Source organism: Mizuhopecten yessoensis, unplaced genomic scaffold (assembly GCF_002113885.1).
Source record: "Mizuhopecten yessoensis strain PY_sf001 unplaced genomic scaffold, ASM211388v2 scaffold8229, whole genome shotgun sequence".
Lineage (NCBI taxonomy): Eukaryota > Metazoa > Mollusca > Bivalvia > Pectinida > Pectinidae > Mizuhopecten > Mizuhopecten yessoensis.
In genome coordinates, this window is record NW_018407443.1 from 155,181 (window position 1) to 172,063 (window position 16,883).

At 34.8% G+C, this 16,883-nt stretch overlaps 1 protein-coding gene across 12 annotated transcripts in view; it reads left to right on the forward strand.

Annotated features, from left to right (window-relative positions):
- Positions 1-16,883, forward strand: part of LOC110455460 (ankycorbin-like) — a 108,805-nt gene that overhangs the window by 72,722 nt on the left and 19,200 nt on the right. For all 12 annotated transcript variants that reach the window (XM_021505600.1, XM_021505601.1, XM_021505604.1 and 9 more), the window contains 5 exons: positions 5,855-6,091; positions 6,511-6,585; positions 6,920-7,115; positions 7,538-7,671; positions 8,456-8,622. In XM_021505600.1, coding sequence (XP_021361275.1) covers positions 5,855-6,091; positions 6,511-6,585; positions 6,920-7,115; positions 7,538-7,671; positions 8,456-8,622 — 809 coding nt within the window. The remainder of the gene's footprint in view (positions 1-5,854; positions 6,092-6,510; positions 6,586-6,919; positions 7,116-7,537; positions 7,672-8,455; positions 8,623-16,883) is intronic.

Consider the following 16,883-nt stretch of genomic DNA (forward strand, 5'->3'; position numbering starts at 1 on the left):
CTGTAGGGTGGGGCTCAAAGGAGTCAGTGTGCTAAAATTTCTTCATTTTCCTTGTTAAGAATCAGAGGTGCTAGTTTCAAATCCTTTTTAGTCTGAAATCTGTATGCTAGATATTGAGTAAGGTGGTTTTATTGTTTTTTGTCACTTTGAATAATATTTCTGTTCATGTTAAAAACAAAATCAACTCTCTGTATAAATATATCAGGTGACCGTTAAGGCCCATGGGCCTCTTGTTTTAGTATACAATGAATCAAAAGAAAATGTGTTTCTCTTTCTAAAACAGCCACAAAATTGGGGGTCAGTGTGCTTCTTTTTTTGTCCCATTATTATTTGTGTTATTTTTCACCTTTTTTGGGGACAAAAATCAAAAGTGCTTCAGTTACCCTAATATGTAAAAAAAAGTATCAATAACATATAACTTTCCACTTTTTTGCATATTATTTTAATCATATTGAACATTATAAAGTTGTACAGCAAAATTGAACCTGCTACAATTAAAAATGGTGACAAAATGACAATTTAAGTGATCAATCTAGTGTCAAAAAAGGTGAAATTTTGGCCCTTTGTGAAGCGCAAGAAATTCCCTTTTTCAAAATGGCTGCCAAATTGGTCATTTTTAAAATTCTTGTAAAAAATGTTCTACACACAACAGACATCTATTTTTTTTTACATGTTTTTCAGATGTGTGTTTGCTATTATACCTATCATAATTTGTTAAATATTACAAAAACCCGTTACACCAGATCAAAACGAGACTTGAACGAGACTGAAACCTCGGAAGAGTACATCCTTAAGGCCCTTTGGCCTCCTGTTTTAAAAGAAATGTTAAACTAAGGTGATTCTGGAAAGTTTTAAAGAAAATCCTACTCTTCTAGATTAGCTATTGTTAATTTTCGTAATTCATTGTCTAACGTAACATATTTCTTTAAAAGTTATTAGATCTAGGTAATCAGTGTTTTGCTAATGTATGTATTTTGTGGAAGGTACCATAGTACCTTTGGAATGATGTATTGTAGTTATGTATTTTCTGTCATATTTATATTTTTTATTTTTTTTATTTTTTTACACCTTTCCCCCTTTTTTATTTTTTGTTTGAATTTCATTGCGTGTGTTATGTTGTTTTTTTTTATATATTTTTACCTACACATTATTTAATTTATTATTATTTATTTACAGTTAATTTGTTTGCTATGCCTTAAGTTGGCATGTCATCACATGCTATCCACATTTAGATTGCAGATTAACATAATACAATCTGTGCATTGACAATTAGTCAAGATTATTAAAAAATTTCATTGCATATAATTCCCCGAACCCAAAAGCTATATTAGAGCTTTATAAATGCTGCTAGGGTAACATGGTTTCTTAATAGAACAGCGCTGTTTTAAAAGAAATTTCAACTGCTTTGTTCATTAGCTAACATCAAATGTATGTTTCTGTTTAAATGTTTGGAATATATACTGTAGTTATCCAGATATTTAAAACGTATTTTCAAATGTATTTGACATCCGATCACCTGAAATTATTTCAAGTTTATTATATAATGTTTTTAAAACCAGTCCTCAGCAAACAGGTCCACAGAATCAAAGTAAACATAATAATCACGCAGACTTTATCTATATACTGGGTTATAGCATACTCCACATCAAACATAACACCTATGTTTAAGTAAACATAATAATCATGCAGACTTTATCTATATACTGGGTTATAGCATCCTCTACATCAAACATAACACCTATCTTTTAGGAAACATAATAATCACTCAGACTTTATCTATATACTGGGTTATAGCATACTCCACATCAAACATAACACCTATGTTTAAGTAAACATAATAATCATGCAGACTTTATCTATATACTGGGTTATAGCATCCTCTACATCAAACATAACACCTATCTTTTAGGAAACATAATAATCACTCAGACTTTATCTATATACTGGGTTATAGCATACTCCACATCAAACATAACACCTATGTTTAAGTAAACATAATAATCACGCAGACTTTATCTATAAACTCGGTTATAGCATCCTGCACATCAAACATAACACCTATCTTTAAGTTAACATAATAATCACGCAGACTTTATCTTATATAATGTTTTTAAAACCAGTCCTCAGCAAACAGGTCTACAGAATCAAAGTAAACATAATAATCACGCAGACTTTATCCATATACTGGGTTATAGCATCCTCCACATCAAACATAACAACTATCTTTAAGTAAACATAATAATCACGCAGACTTTATCTTATATAATGTTTTTAAAACCAGTCCTCAGCAAACAGGTCTACAGAATCAAAGTAAACATAATAATCACGCAGACTTTATCCATATACTGGGTTATAGCATCCTCCACATCAAACATAACAGCTATCTTTAAGTAGACATAATAATCACGCAGACTTTATCTATATATTCGGTTATAGCATCCTCTACATCAAACATAACACCTATCTATAAGGAAACATAATAATCACGCAGACTTTATCCATATACTGGGTTATAGCATCCTCCACATCAAACATAACCCCTATCTTTAAGTAAACATAATAATCACGCAGACTTTATCCATATACTGGGTTATAGCATCCTCCACATCAAACATAACCCCTATCTTTAAGTTAACATAATAATCACGCAGACTTTATCTATAAACTCGGTTATAGCATCCTGCACATCAAACATAACACCTATCTTTAAGTTAACATAATAATCACGCAGACTTTATCTTATATAATGTTTTTAAAACCAGTCCTCAGCAAACAGGTCCACAGAATCAAAGTAAACATAATAATCACGCAGACTTTATCTATATACACGGTTAAAGCATCCTCCACATCAAACATAACACCTATGTTTAAGTAAACATAATAATCACGCAGACTTTATCCATATACTGGGTTATAGCATCCTCCACATCAAACATAACCCCTATCTTTAAGTAAACATAATAATCACGCAGACTTTATCTTATATAATGTTTTTAAAACCAGTCCTCAGCAAACAGGTCTACAGAATCAAAGTAAACATAATAATCATGCAGACTTTATCTATATACTGGGTTATAGCATACTCCACATCAAACATAACACCTATGTTTAAGTAAACATAATAATCATGCAGACTTTATCTATATACTGGGTTATAGCATCCTCCACATCAAACATAACAGCTATCTTTAAGTAGACATAATAATCACGCAGACTTTATCTATAAACTCGGTTATAGCATCCTGCACATCAAACATAACACCTATCTTTAAGTTAACATAATAATCACGCAGACTTTATCTATAAACTCGGTTATAGCATCCTGCACATCAAACATAACACCTATCTTTAAGTAAACATAATAATCACGCATACTTTATCTATATACTGGGTTATAGCATCCTCTACATCAAACATAACACCTATCTATAAGTAAACATAATAATCACGCAGACTTTATCTTATATAATGTTTTTAAAACCAGTCCTCAGCAAACAGGTCTACAGAATCAAAGTAAACATAATAATCACGCAGACTTTATCTTATATAATGTTTTTAAAACCAGTCCTCAGCAAACAGGTCTACAGAATCAAAGTAAACATAATAATCACGCATACTTTATCTATATACTGGGTTATAGCATCCTCCACATCAAACATAACAACTATCTTTAAGTAAACATAATAATCACGCATACTTTATCTATATACTCGGTTATAGCATCCTCCACAACAAACATAACACCTATCTTTAAGTAAACATAAATAATCACGCAGACTTTATCTATATACACGGTTAAAGCATCCTCCACATCAAACATAACACCTATCTATAAGGAAACATAATAATCACGCAGACTTTATCCATATACTGGGTTATAGCATCCTCCACATCAAACATAACAGCTATCTTTAAGTAGACATAATAATCACGCAGACTTTATCTATATATTCGGTTATAGCATCCTCTACATCAAACATAACACCTATCTTTAAGTTAACATAATAATCACGCAGACTTTATCTATATACGGGGTTATAGCATCCTCCACATCAAACATAACCCCTATCTTTAAGTTAACATAATAATCACGCAGACTTTATCTTATATAATGTTTTTAAAACCAGTCCTCAGCAAACAGGTCCACAGAATCAAAGTAAACATAATAATCATGCAGACTTTATCTATATACTCGGTTATAGAATCCTCCACATCAAACATAACACCTATGTTTAAGTAAACATAATAATCATGCAGACTTTATCTATATACTCGGTTATAGCATTCTCCACATCAAACATAACACCTATCTTTAAGTTAACATAATAATCACGCAGACTTTATCTATATACGGGGTTATAGCATCCTCCACATCAAACATAACACCTATCTTTAAGTAACATTGCATGCTCTTTATGAAGAAATGTTATTCTTATAAATGTTTGAACTGTCTTATTTATATATTGTTCATAAGATGAAGGTTTTTTTGCTGGTTCAAATCCTAATGTATGTACAAATACATTTTGAATTTCAAACTTAAATCAGTTTTTCACTTACAATCATGACCAAAAGAAAAAGGGGAAAACAACTCACAATTGTTATTTCTCTTTCTCTCTCTCTTTCTTTTTGCAAAGAAATAAAGGGAAAATTGTTTCAAGCAAAAAAAACAAATCTTGTATTTATACATGCACATACTCTTCACTTAAGCTGTGAGATTTCCTAGTTTGTCTATTGATAGGCAAACCCCTATATCTTAACATGTCAGTGTCATTGATGTCACAATATAAGTTGATGTTGAATGCATTATCATGCTAATAGCATATTCAGGTTTTTTCAACCAAAATAACAGTCCAGCAGTAATAGTGAACGGGTCAATAATGTTTTAGAAACCGAGCTGTATAATTAACAAGTTCCTTTTCAGACTTAAAATCATGTAGACCTCTTCATACATGGATTGGAAGATATTGTTTGAAAACCAGGAAAAAATCCACTAATAAGGAGATTTTTGAAACACATTAATAATATCTATTTTATTTTAAATTTCAAATTTTACTTGAAAAAATTAAATTAACATTATTTTATAATCATAAATACTAAGTGAATCTTTCTGGTGTACAGACGGACTCTTGTAACTCGGATCCAATGAATGTTTGATATGACCAGTTGTATTTAATATCCTGTACTGATGTTTATATATTTTATCTATATAAAATAAGATGTAAATATTTGAAATGTTCCTTTATAACATGTTGATTCAATGTAATTTAAGGTTTGAGGAAGATTAATTGTTAACCACAGGAAAAGAAATTTAAAAGTGACCTTAGATTTTTTCATAAACTTTTCAGTAGTTTACACAATGCTCTTGTATACAATACAAAAATTATAAGTTTTAGTCTGCGACAGGATGAAAATTTCTCAATTAAATGCAGATGTGAACGACTCAAGCAAAAAGAAACCTGCCATAATTCAGTAAATTCATTAGTTCACAGTGAAATATTAAGTTTAGATACGTCGGTTTGAACAGAGATAGAATAAGTTGGTGTCTGGATCAATCAGTCAAACAGAAATTGTCATTCAAATTTTCTTCATCATAAATATCAAGAAACATTTCTCCATGATTATTCTAGTGCTCCACTCTGAGTTGCTTCTGTAACTTCGAAATTCTGTGTTTCTGTGTATAAAACGGTCAATCAGAATTTGGTAAAATAGCTAATCTACTGTTACTTTTCCATAAAGGGTAGGTATGATGATCAAACATTTCTGAGATTTAATGGAAAGACTGACATTATGTTAGAACCTTTACAATGAGAAGCACAGGCATTGAGTAAGGGGAGATAATTTGTGTGTTTTACAGTATGTGGCCACCTAGAGGTGCTGGAGATTTTACTGGAGAACGGAGCAGATGTGTCGCGGGCAGACAGTCACGAGGCTTTCCCTATACACTATGCGGCCCAGATGAATGGCAAGGAGAATGGTCACACTGATCCGAAGATTGGCGAGAAAGTGCTCAAAAAACTTGTTGACAATGGTGTGCCAACAGATGTCCTCGACAAAGATGGTCGCCAGCCTTTACTATGGGCAGCTAGTGCTGGTAATTTGTTGGTGTCTGAGTTCAGATTGTATAAGCAAATTGTTTTAGGTGTTTTAGATTTTGGTCGAGTGTCTTTTTTTATTCAAATTTCAATGTCAGTTTATTAAAATTATGATAGAATATTATCAATATTTGTTTTTAATTATAGGTCCAGTGTCTGTTTTATTTAAATTTTAATGTCTGAGTATTAAGATTATGATATCATATTTTTGGTATTTGTTTTCAATAGTGTGTATGGTTCATAATGTTGTAAAAATTGAAAGTTTAAGGTGAATTTTGGGTGACATTTTAATTAAAACAGCTGTAAATGGTGATACCAGTATTGCAAATTATTTGAAAGCTGCCATATATGGTCTATTTGAGTTAGCCTACAATATGTGTCTGAAAATTACAATGCTAACAAAATGTGTATGTTTCAGGTAACTCCGAGTCCTGTAAATTGTTAGTGAAAGCAGGCGCTGATGTAAACGCTATAGACAAGGATGGACTGTCAGGTAAGTTCTGCAATCAGTTTATAAGGATTGCTGACTACCATAAAATGAACTTTGAATATTGAAATAACTAATTGTGTAGAAAAACATTACTTGCATATAAATGATAGGAAAAATGATTCAAGAGTTCCAAAAAAATAAATAAAGGAGATTTTTAATTTTTAGTACAATGTGTTGCTAAACAATGTAAATTAAATTAGAATGTTTTTACTGCAGTAGTGGCATTAGACATTACAAAAGCAGAGTTCAACAAGAGGGAATGCCATAATTTTGTGTTTAGATTATGTAAGATATATTTCAAACTGTTGTTGTAAACTGTTGGTCCTTTTGTTTTCAGCTCTCCATTGTGCAGCATCGCGTGGTCATGTCAAGTGTATAGAGACACTGAAAAACCTGGGGGCCAATGTAGACCTGGCCGACAAAAACAACTGTACAGCACTGTTCTATGCCATCACACTGGGAAACAAAGAATGTACCAAGGCCCTCCTCAAATTTGGTTCCAACCCAAATCACCAGGATAACCGCGGTCGAACGTAAGTTTGCACTTTAAGGCCATGCAGACCTCTAGGGAGGACAAGTGAGGCCATTGATTGGTGCAAATAAAGGCTATAATAGTATGCTATATAAGTATAATAGGTTTGCTCATAACTTCATATTTTCACAGTTAAAACAAAGTTAATGTCCAGTTTTTTTTTATTACAAATCATTTTTATGAAACATCAAAATATTTTATGGGGTAAGGGGAGATAACTCCTATATGATTAGAATTTATTTTTGTATTATTTCCCATATTCCACATGTACTGGTCAATGTTTATCACAAGGAGTCATAAGTCTGATACAATTCATGTTTTCTATGCTTTTACACTACAAATCTCAAATGTTCATATTATCCTAAGTTATTACCAAACAATTCAGCACATATACATTTTATATATCATATTGTTTGTGTTCAGGCCGACCCACTGTGCTGCAATTAAGGGGTGTGTGGATACAGTCAAGATGCTGGACAAACATACTGCCCAGCTGTGGACACCCAGCATCCGTGAGGACTGCCCCATTCATGAGGCTGCTCAAGGTGGATTCTGTGGTTAGTAGAAGCCAGCAATTTTCTTTGGAAAAATAAATATAAGAGGGATCTGATAGAAAATTTGATAGTTTCTGAAACAAAAATCTGAAAGAGTCTGATAATATGAAAATATTCAGGCTGTAGAAAATGAAGTTTCATGAACGAATAATCCACTTAAGATTTTCCATTCAAGTAATTCATCAAATAAATTCAGGAAATTTCCATAATTTAAGATTTTTCCTTTGATAGTGCCTTCCTGTGTGAAAACTTTATTTGAGGAATTTCTTTGAGTAAAAGAATATTCATGAAAATCAGGCTTTGACTATAGGGAGATTGTCATCAACCAGATAGCTCATTGGTTAATATAGTCTGTATAGAAAGTAAAGGGTCCCTGGGCTGGGGTATTCGTTAATATAGTCTGTATAGAAAGTAAAGGGTCCCTGGGCTGGGGTATTCGTTAATATAGTCTGTATAGAAAGTAAAGGGTCCCTGGGCTGGGGTATTCGTTAATATAGTCTGTATAGAAAGTAAAGGGTCCCTGGGCTGGGGTATTCGTTAATATAGTCTGTATAGAAAGTAAAGGGTCCCTGGGCTGGGGTATTCGTTAATATAGTCTGTATAGAAAGTAAAGGGTCCCTGGGCTGGGGTATTAACGAAGTAGCATAGCTCAAATCCTAGTCAGCTTGGGCATTAAAATTTTGTTCATTAACTATTACATAAAATATTATTAGTGTTAAATAATATAAGGGAAAAGTTTATGTAGTTCATAGAAAACCATACTGAATCTTTAAAATTTACCCTACAGATGTTGTGAAGTACCTGTTGAAGTGGAAGAATGATCCTAGTGCTGTGAATATACCTAATAAGGGAGGTCGTACCTGTCTACACATATCAGCCATAGTCAACAACCTTCCTCTCTGTAAACTCCTCATCGACAATGGTGCTGACAAGAATGCCGCAATGATCCACAAGGTAATTGCGTTTTCTTGTTCTTATTTATACCTACAGCTGAAGCCTCTCTTTTGGTATTGTTTTTCAATCTCCTTGTAATTGGTGGTGAGGAATTTTGTTGGAGGTGGGTGATAAATTAAACTTTTCTTTAATGATTGGTTGGTGACAGAAATGATTAATTCTCTTGCTAGCCAATTATACAGTGTACAAGCCCATCAGCTGTCCAAGCTTAGTGCTTTCTAGCATGCAGGTATTCAGAATCTGTCAAATCTGTTAAGTGGGACTAATACGACAAGGCATGTAGATTTCTGTCACTGCACAAGGCTTTTGTTCATTTACAGACTCTAAGGAGCCATGGATTTAGGATGTTTACCTTCAATTTTCTACATTATGGTGTTCTAATTGATTTCTCTGTGATGTATCACCAGTAGCGTCCTGTTGAAACAGCTGTTTTATGTGTAAGAGGATGCAACCTGTTCATCTACTGACCTAATGATATAGTAGTATCGGTTACTCCTTTGCTTAGTTCATACCATTACGTAATAAAACACCAAGACAATGTTTGATACATCCATTCAGAGCTGGTTGTATTATAACTGACCCTGTCTAATGAAGCCATTAGAGCTCATACAATAAAGTTTAGGAGCGGGTTGTTATACTGGAATCAGGTTGTCTGTCTGTAGACAGAATATTGTCTGGATAATTTCTCCTACAGTTTCCATCGGAATTTCCTTGGACTCCCATTGATGGTAGTTCCAGTCTCTGAAGATGTAACCGAATTAGTTTATATTTTTCAATTCTGCTGTTTTTATTACAGTTACAAGTAAGCTTCTTTTACAAAATTATGAGTTTATTTTTTGCTGAACATCTTTCTGACAAATTTCTCATCCAATTTTGAGAAACTCCACTAGTATTGTCACCACACTCATAAGTTGTGCACCTGTGCTTACTTTTTCATCAATGTCTTTTTATGGGAGTTATATCCCTTTTACAACATTCATAGCAAAACCTTGTAAGGATAATTACTCTACTGTTTTGATCCAATTTTATGAAATTCAACAGATATCAGTAATTCTGAAGTTGTGTATCAGTGTTAATGTTTATCCTTATATAATTATGGGGATTATGCAAAATTCTAAACACGTCAAATCTTGTTGATTCTGATAATTGTACACTGTACTTGACTTTATTTTGACTAACTTATCAGGGATCAGTGGTATTAGTTAGCCTATAGCTTACAGTTCTAATTGATGTTGCTGTTCTATCATAAGTATACATGTATTCATCATGGTATATTTCGAAGGAGGAGCAACATTCTTAGAGTGCTTACTTTGTATAGAACATGAATATAATCTACTTAATTCTGGCCTTGTATTACAAGTTTGGTGAACATTATGCCTAACCCATCTTAACCCTACCAATACAAGTTTTTACCAAAGAATCACGTTTAAGTCTGATGGTGGAATAGTTAATTTGATGTTAAAATCTTTTCCTGTATGCAAATCAAAACTGATGACATTGATTGAAGAGATGAAATCATCAATATGATTAAGTCTTGGATCCATACAGTATCATTTTTTTATTGTTTCTCTGATCACGTACTTCAATGTCAAGCATCAGCTTCTCTTGAAAAACTGCCTTGTGTGTTAGCTGATCACAGAAGGGGGCAATCAATTTGTTCCCGAGGTCTGCAGATCCTCTTAGGAACTTTGAAAATGAGATTTCCTCTTCGTCAACAATACAGGAAATCACTAAATGTAATGATTAGGAGTCACAGTGCAGAAACATCTCAAGACAGTCATTCAGTCTATACACTAGCCAATGAGAATATTACATGTATATTGAATGAACAGTAACACAACTGACAAACTGGCTCCAAGTCAGCTTGCTTGGCTGGAATCAGATTCCATGTTTAGTCAATGACATATGATTTCAGTTGGGTCACACTATAATTCAATCACCAGTCAATTCCTTGAAGGTTAACAACTAATTAACACACAATAGGCTTGAAGACCTCAGCCTAACCTACCGGTGTTAAATTGTTCAACATCTTGTACACAGAGGCAGAACAGTAATTCAGTCTAACCTACAGGTGTTGTTCAACATCTTACACACAGAGGCAGAATAGTAATTTAGCCTAACCTACAGGTGTTGTTTAACATATCTTACACACAGAGGCAGAATAGTAATTCAGTCTAACCTACAGGTGTTGTTCAACATCTTACACACAGAGGCAGAATAGTAATTCAGTCTAACCTACAGGTGTTGTTTAACATCTTACACACAGAGGCAGAGCAGTAATTCAGCCTAACCTACAGGTGTTGTTTAACATCTTACACACAGAGGCAGAGCAGTAATTCAGCCTAACCTACAGGTGTTGTTTAACATCTTACACACAGAGGCAGAGCAGTAATTCAGCCTAACCTACAGGTGTTGTTTAACATCTTACACACAGAGGCAGAGCAGTAATTCAGCCTAACCTACAGGTGTTGTTTAACATCTTACACACAGAGGCAGAGCAGTAATTCAGCCTAACCTACAGGTGTTGTTTAACATCTTACACACAGAGGCAGAGCAGTAATTCAGCCTAACCTACAGGTGTTGTTTAACATCTTACACACAGAGGCAGAGCAGTAATTCAGCCTAACCTACAGGTGTTGTTTAACATCTTACACACAGAGGCAGAGCAGTAATTCAGCCTAACCTACAGGTGTTGTTTAACATCTTACACACAGAGGCAGAGCAGTAATTCAGCCTAACCTACAGGTGTTGTTTAACATCTTACACACAGAGGCAGAGCAGTAATTCAGCCTAACCTACAGGTGTTGTTTAACATCTTACACACAGAGGCAGAGCAGTAATTCAGCCTAACCTACAGGTGTTGTTTAACATCTTACACACAGAGGCAGAGCAGTAATTCAGCCTAACCTACAGGTGTTGTTTAACATCTTACACACAGAGGCAGAGCAGTAATTCAGCCTAACCTACAGGTGTTGTTTAACATCTTACACACAGAGGCAGAGCAGTAATTCAGCCTAACCTACAGGTGTTGTTTAACATCTTACACACAGAGGCAGAGCAGTAATTCAGCCTAACCTACAGGTGTTGTTTAACATCTTACACACAGAGGCAGAGCAGTAATTCAGCCTAACCTACAGGTGTTGTTTAACATCTTACACACAGAGGCAGAGCAGTAATTCAGCCTAACCTACAGGTGTTGTTTAACATCTTACACACAGATCTAGAGGCAGAATAGTAATTCAGCCTAACCTACAGGTGTTGTTTAACATCTTACACACAGAGTCAGAGCAGTAATTCAGCCTAACCTACAGGTGTTGTTTAACATCTTACACACAGAGGCAGAGCAGTAATTCAGCCTAACCTACAGGTGTTGTTTAACATCTTACACACAGAGGCAGAGCAGTAATTCAGCCTAACCTACAGGTGTTGTTTAACATCTTACACACAGAGGCAGAGCAGTAATTCAGCCTAACCTACAGGTGTTGTTTAACATCTTACACACAGAGGCAGAGCAGTAATTCAGCCTAACCTACAGGTGTTGTTTAACATCTTACACACAGAGGCAGAGCAGTAATTCAGCCTAACCTACAGGTGTTGTTTAACATCTTACACACAGAGGCAGAGCAGTAATTCAGCCTAACCTACAGGTGTTGTTTAACATCTTACACACAGAGGCAGAGCAGTAATTCAGCCTAACCTACAGGTGTTGTTTAACATCTTACACACAGAGGCAGAGCAGTAATTCAGCCTAACCTACAGGTGTTGTTTAACATCTTACACACAGAGGCAGAGCAGTAATTCAGCCTAACCTACAGGTGTTGTTTAACATCTTACACACAGAGGCAGAGCAGTAATTCAGCCTAACCTACAGGTGTTGTTTAACATCTTACACACAGAGGCAGAGCAGTAATTCAGCCTAACCTACAGGTGTTGTTTAACATCTTACACACAGAGGCAGAGCAGTAATTCAGCCTAACCTACAGGTGTTGTTTAACATCTTACACACAGAGGCAGAGCAGTAATTCAGCCTAACCTACAGGTGTTGTTTAACATCTTACACACAGAGGCAGAGCAGTAATTCAGCCTAACCTACAGGTGTTGTTTAACATCTTACACACAGAGGCAGAGCAGTAATTCAGCCTAACCTACAGGTGTTGTTTAACATCTTACACACAGATCTAGAGGCAGAATAGTAATTCAGCCTAACCTACAGGTGTTGTTTAACATCTTACACACAGAGTCAGAGCAGTAATTCAGCCTAACCTACAGGTGTTGTTTAACATCTTACACACAGAGGCAGAGCAGTAATTCAGCCTAACCTACAGGTGTTGTTTAACATCTTACACACAGAGGCAGAGCAGTAATTCAGCCTAACCTACAGGTGTTGTTTAACATCTTACACACAGAGGCAGAGCAGTAATTCAGCCTAACCTACAGGTGTTGTTTAACATCTTACACACAGAGGCAGAGCAGTAATTCAGCCTAACCTACAGGTGTTGTTTAACATCTTACACACAGAGGCAGAGCAGTAATTCAGCCTAACCTACAGGTGTTGTTTAACATCTTACACACAGAGGCAGAGCAGTAATTCAGCCTAACCTACAGGTGTTGTTTAACATCTTACACACAGAGGCAGAGCAGTAATTCAGCCTAACCTACAGGTGTTGTTTAACATCTTACACACAGAGGCAGAGCAGTAATTCAGCCTAACCTACAGGTGTTGTTTAACATCTTACACACAGAGGCAGAGCAGTAATTCAGCCTAACCTACAGGTGTTGTTTAACATCTTACACACAGAGGCAGAGCAGTAATTCAGCCTAACCTACAGGTGTTGTTTAACATCTTACACACAGAGGCAGAGCAGTAATTCAGCCTAACCTACAGGTGTTGTTTAACATCTTACACACAGAGGCAGAGCAGTAATTCAGCCTAACCTACAGGTGTTGTTTAACATCTTACACACAGAGGCAGAGCAGTAATTCAGCCTAACCTACAGGTGTTGTTTAACATCTTACACACAGAGGCAGAGCAGTAATTCAGCCTAACCTACAGGTGTTGTTTAACATCTTACACACAGAGGCAGAGCAGTAATTCAGCCTAACCTACAGGTGTTGTTTAACATCTTACACACAGATCTAGAGGCAGAATAGTAATTCAGCCTAACCTACAGGTGTTGTTTAACATCTTACACACAGATCTAGAGGCAGAATAGTAATTCAGCCTAACCTACAGGTGTTGTTTAACATCTTACACACAGAGTCAGAGCAGTAATTCAGCCTAACCTACAGGTGTTGTTTAATATCTTACACACAGGTCTAGAGGCAGAATAGTAATTCAGCCTAACCTACAGGTGTTGTTTAACACATTACCAGAAATCCGAGACCGTTTTGTACTGAAACCTGTTTATGATAATATGTGTGAGTTCTAGATTTTTTTTCACTAAATTTTAAGGATAAGTAAAATAAAATATGTGGTCTGATAATAGAATAATGACTTTTCATGTACAGATCAGTAATTTAAAAGGAGTGTGTTTAAGTGGAAATTTGGATTGTTTTATCCCTTTGTGTGCCCTATACAGTAGGGTCTGTGTTATCATGACCATAAATTGAAATATAATTGGTAAAGTTCTATTTATAGAAAATAAAATAAAACATCAATTTGAAGGTGATAACATGTCTGTTTTGATATCTTTATGTAGTTTTACATTGAGTTATACAAAACAAGCCTAGTTATAATGTCTTCCTTTGATCTTTAAACTGATGAATGAATTATTTCAGTTTTATTTGATATTTAAATGTCTTGTACACAAATTAAAAAAACAAGCTATTGTGTTCTGTTTTATGTACTATATGGGTGACTGGAATGTAACTGAGATTGGCAGTTTGTTTGTTTGTGGTTGTTAAAGTGTTAGAAGGGAGACTTATGTTGGATACAGCACTGTTAAGTGGTCCTTATATAAGTCCATATATTCATACACCAGTACAGTGGCCAGGTATATATGAATTAATACAGGTATAGTTGGTTATCATTTGGACAACTCCCAGGTGTTATCCCTAATCTGTTTCCAAAGGTGATGAAGTAATGCAAGATAGTAAGGGTTTAAGTAATATACCTGCCAAAATTGAGCAGATTTTGATAAGTTATTGAGGTTGTCTGAATGATTAGGAATTATGAAGTGGGTGACTGATCGAGTTCTGGAGGTCCAGACATGTACTTTATACATAGGAGCCCTTACTATAGAGAACACACCGCGCCAGACAGACAACTACCGTGTACTAATGGCTGTCAACAATGCATACTAACATTTACCTAAACCTACAAATGTAGCCTTTTAAAACATTTCATGGGTCAACAAGGATTTTCAAAACTTACATTTCAAAACATTGTCCTGAAAAATGGAAGATCAAGTACGGGAGATATACTTGATGGATCCACGTTGTAGTCGTTCAGGGTTGTTATCAAATGTCTATTCTGTTTGTATCTGTCCATTGTTTCTGCTATAGCCGATCGTTTTAAACAATGATTTATGTTTAGGAAACTGTCAGGTGTAATGCTATTGTATGTATTGTCAAGGAGTCCATGTCCAAAGTTCTGTCAACCTCACATTACGGGTGAACAACTGTTTTGTACATTGGTATGGGGATTGTAAAATTATTGAAAGTTATAAATTGACATTAGTCAAGATTGGAAATATTGACAGGGAACAAAATACATAAAATATGATGATATTATAAAGATATTTGAATTAAAAAGAAATTAGAATATATATGTTTTTAAGCTAACGGAACTGCTCAGATTACACATAACTGTATTGCCTCAAATTGATTGGTTAATTATCCCATTCGTGTGCATGTTAAAGGGTGGTTTGGTATTCCTGTTATTGAATCTGTAGTTATACATTTAAAAATATTGTGTATTCAATTCTCTTGCATATTTTAGGTGTAATTGATCGTAGAGAGATAGTTATATATGTACACCTTCAGCTCTGAATGTCAGTGTTATGGTTGATGGGATGTCTTGATCCTTGACAGAATCATTCACTCTGATAGGCCATTGTGAATCTCAGATCTTCAATCATCACATTCAAAACTAAAATCTGTCAACAGTTCAAAACTGATATGCCGTTGAGACAGAATTAACACATAGATGGCAGTCAAATCGCTTAGGGACGCTGGCATAGACAAATCTGACTTCTCATAGAATTATAACCGCAATACAACACCTTAGTGCTGAAGTATTTCTTACTACAGATCAACCTTAAAATATGAAAGGAAATCTCATTTATATTTACATATTTATTTCCGAGGACTTGGATTAGAGCAAGACTATACAATTCTTTTGTATATTTGGCTATAGTTCCTCCTTACAGGCAGTCGACCAATTCTATGCTACGTACAAGACTTGTGTGAGGTAGAGCTATTGTGTATTACAGTACTCAATAGGAAGTGGGTTTGACAATATTAGGCTTTGGATGGCACTCAGATGAAAGTCTCTCAATACACAAACCATTGTGGATATTTCGTGGATTGAGTGGTCTGGGTGTCCCCAAGTAAATAACATATTTGGATAGCGGATTGTAAATGAGGCCATATTTGCCTTAAAGATTTGAGGAGTATCTAAAGGATTTGTGCTGTCAGTGTGAGAATTGTATGTCCTGCTGACAGTGGTAAAGGTATATAACTTACAGTAGATCATACCACAGGTAGGTATGGAGAATTTGGTCTGCATCCTAGAACATCATTATAGGCAGTGTTACAGTAAATGTAACTAGTGCACTCTATAGTGTATGTCTGTAAATGGTCTACAATGGTTTAGTCAATATACTGTTATGCTTCTGTTTAAAAGATAATTAATTATTTGATATATTCTATAAAGCAAGTTGATTGTACTTTTATTAAATTTCACCAATTTTCTGTTAGTCATTTATATAACAGGTGTATTGGAAAAGGAAGATATGGTTCTGACATTCCAGACCAAATGAGTTTTTTCTTCTATGAATGCCATGTATCAATATCTACTGATTGTTAAAGTCATAAATAACATGTTTTCAGGATGTTTTGCATTTATATGGTATGATTTACCCATTGAACTGTGTGTTACATCATATGAATTATCCATTGAACAATGGTTAAAACTGTATGTATTATCTATTGAACATTGTGTTACACCATCTGAATTGCCTGTAGAACAATGGTTTAAACCATATGTAATATCCATTGAACAATGTGTTACATGCATCAAATGTATTACCCATTGAACA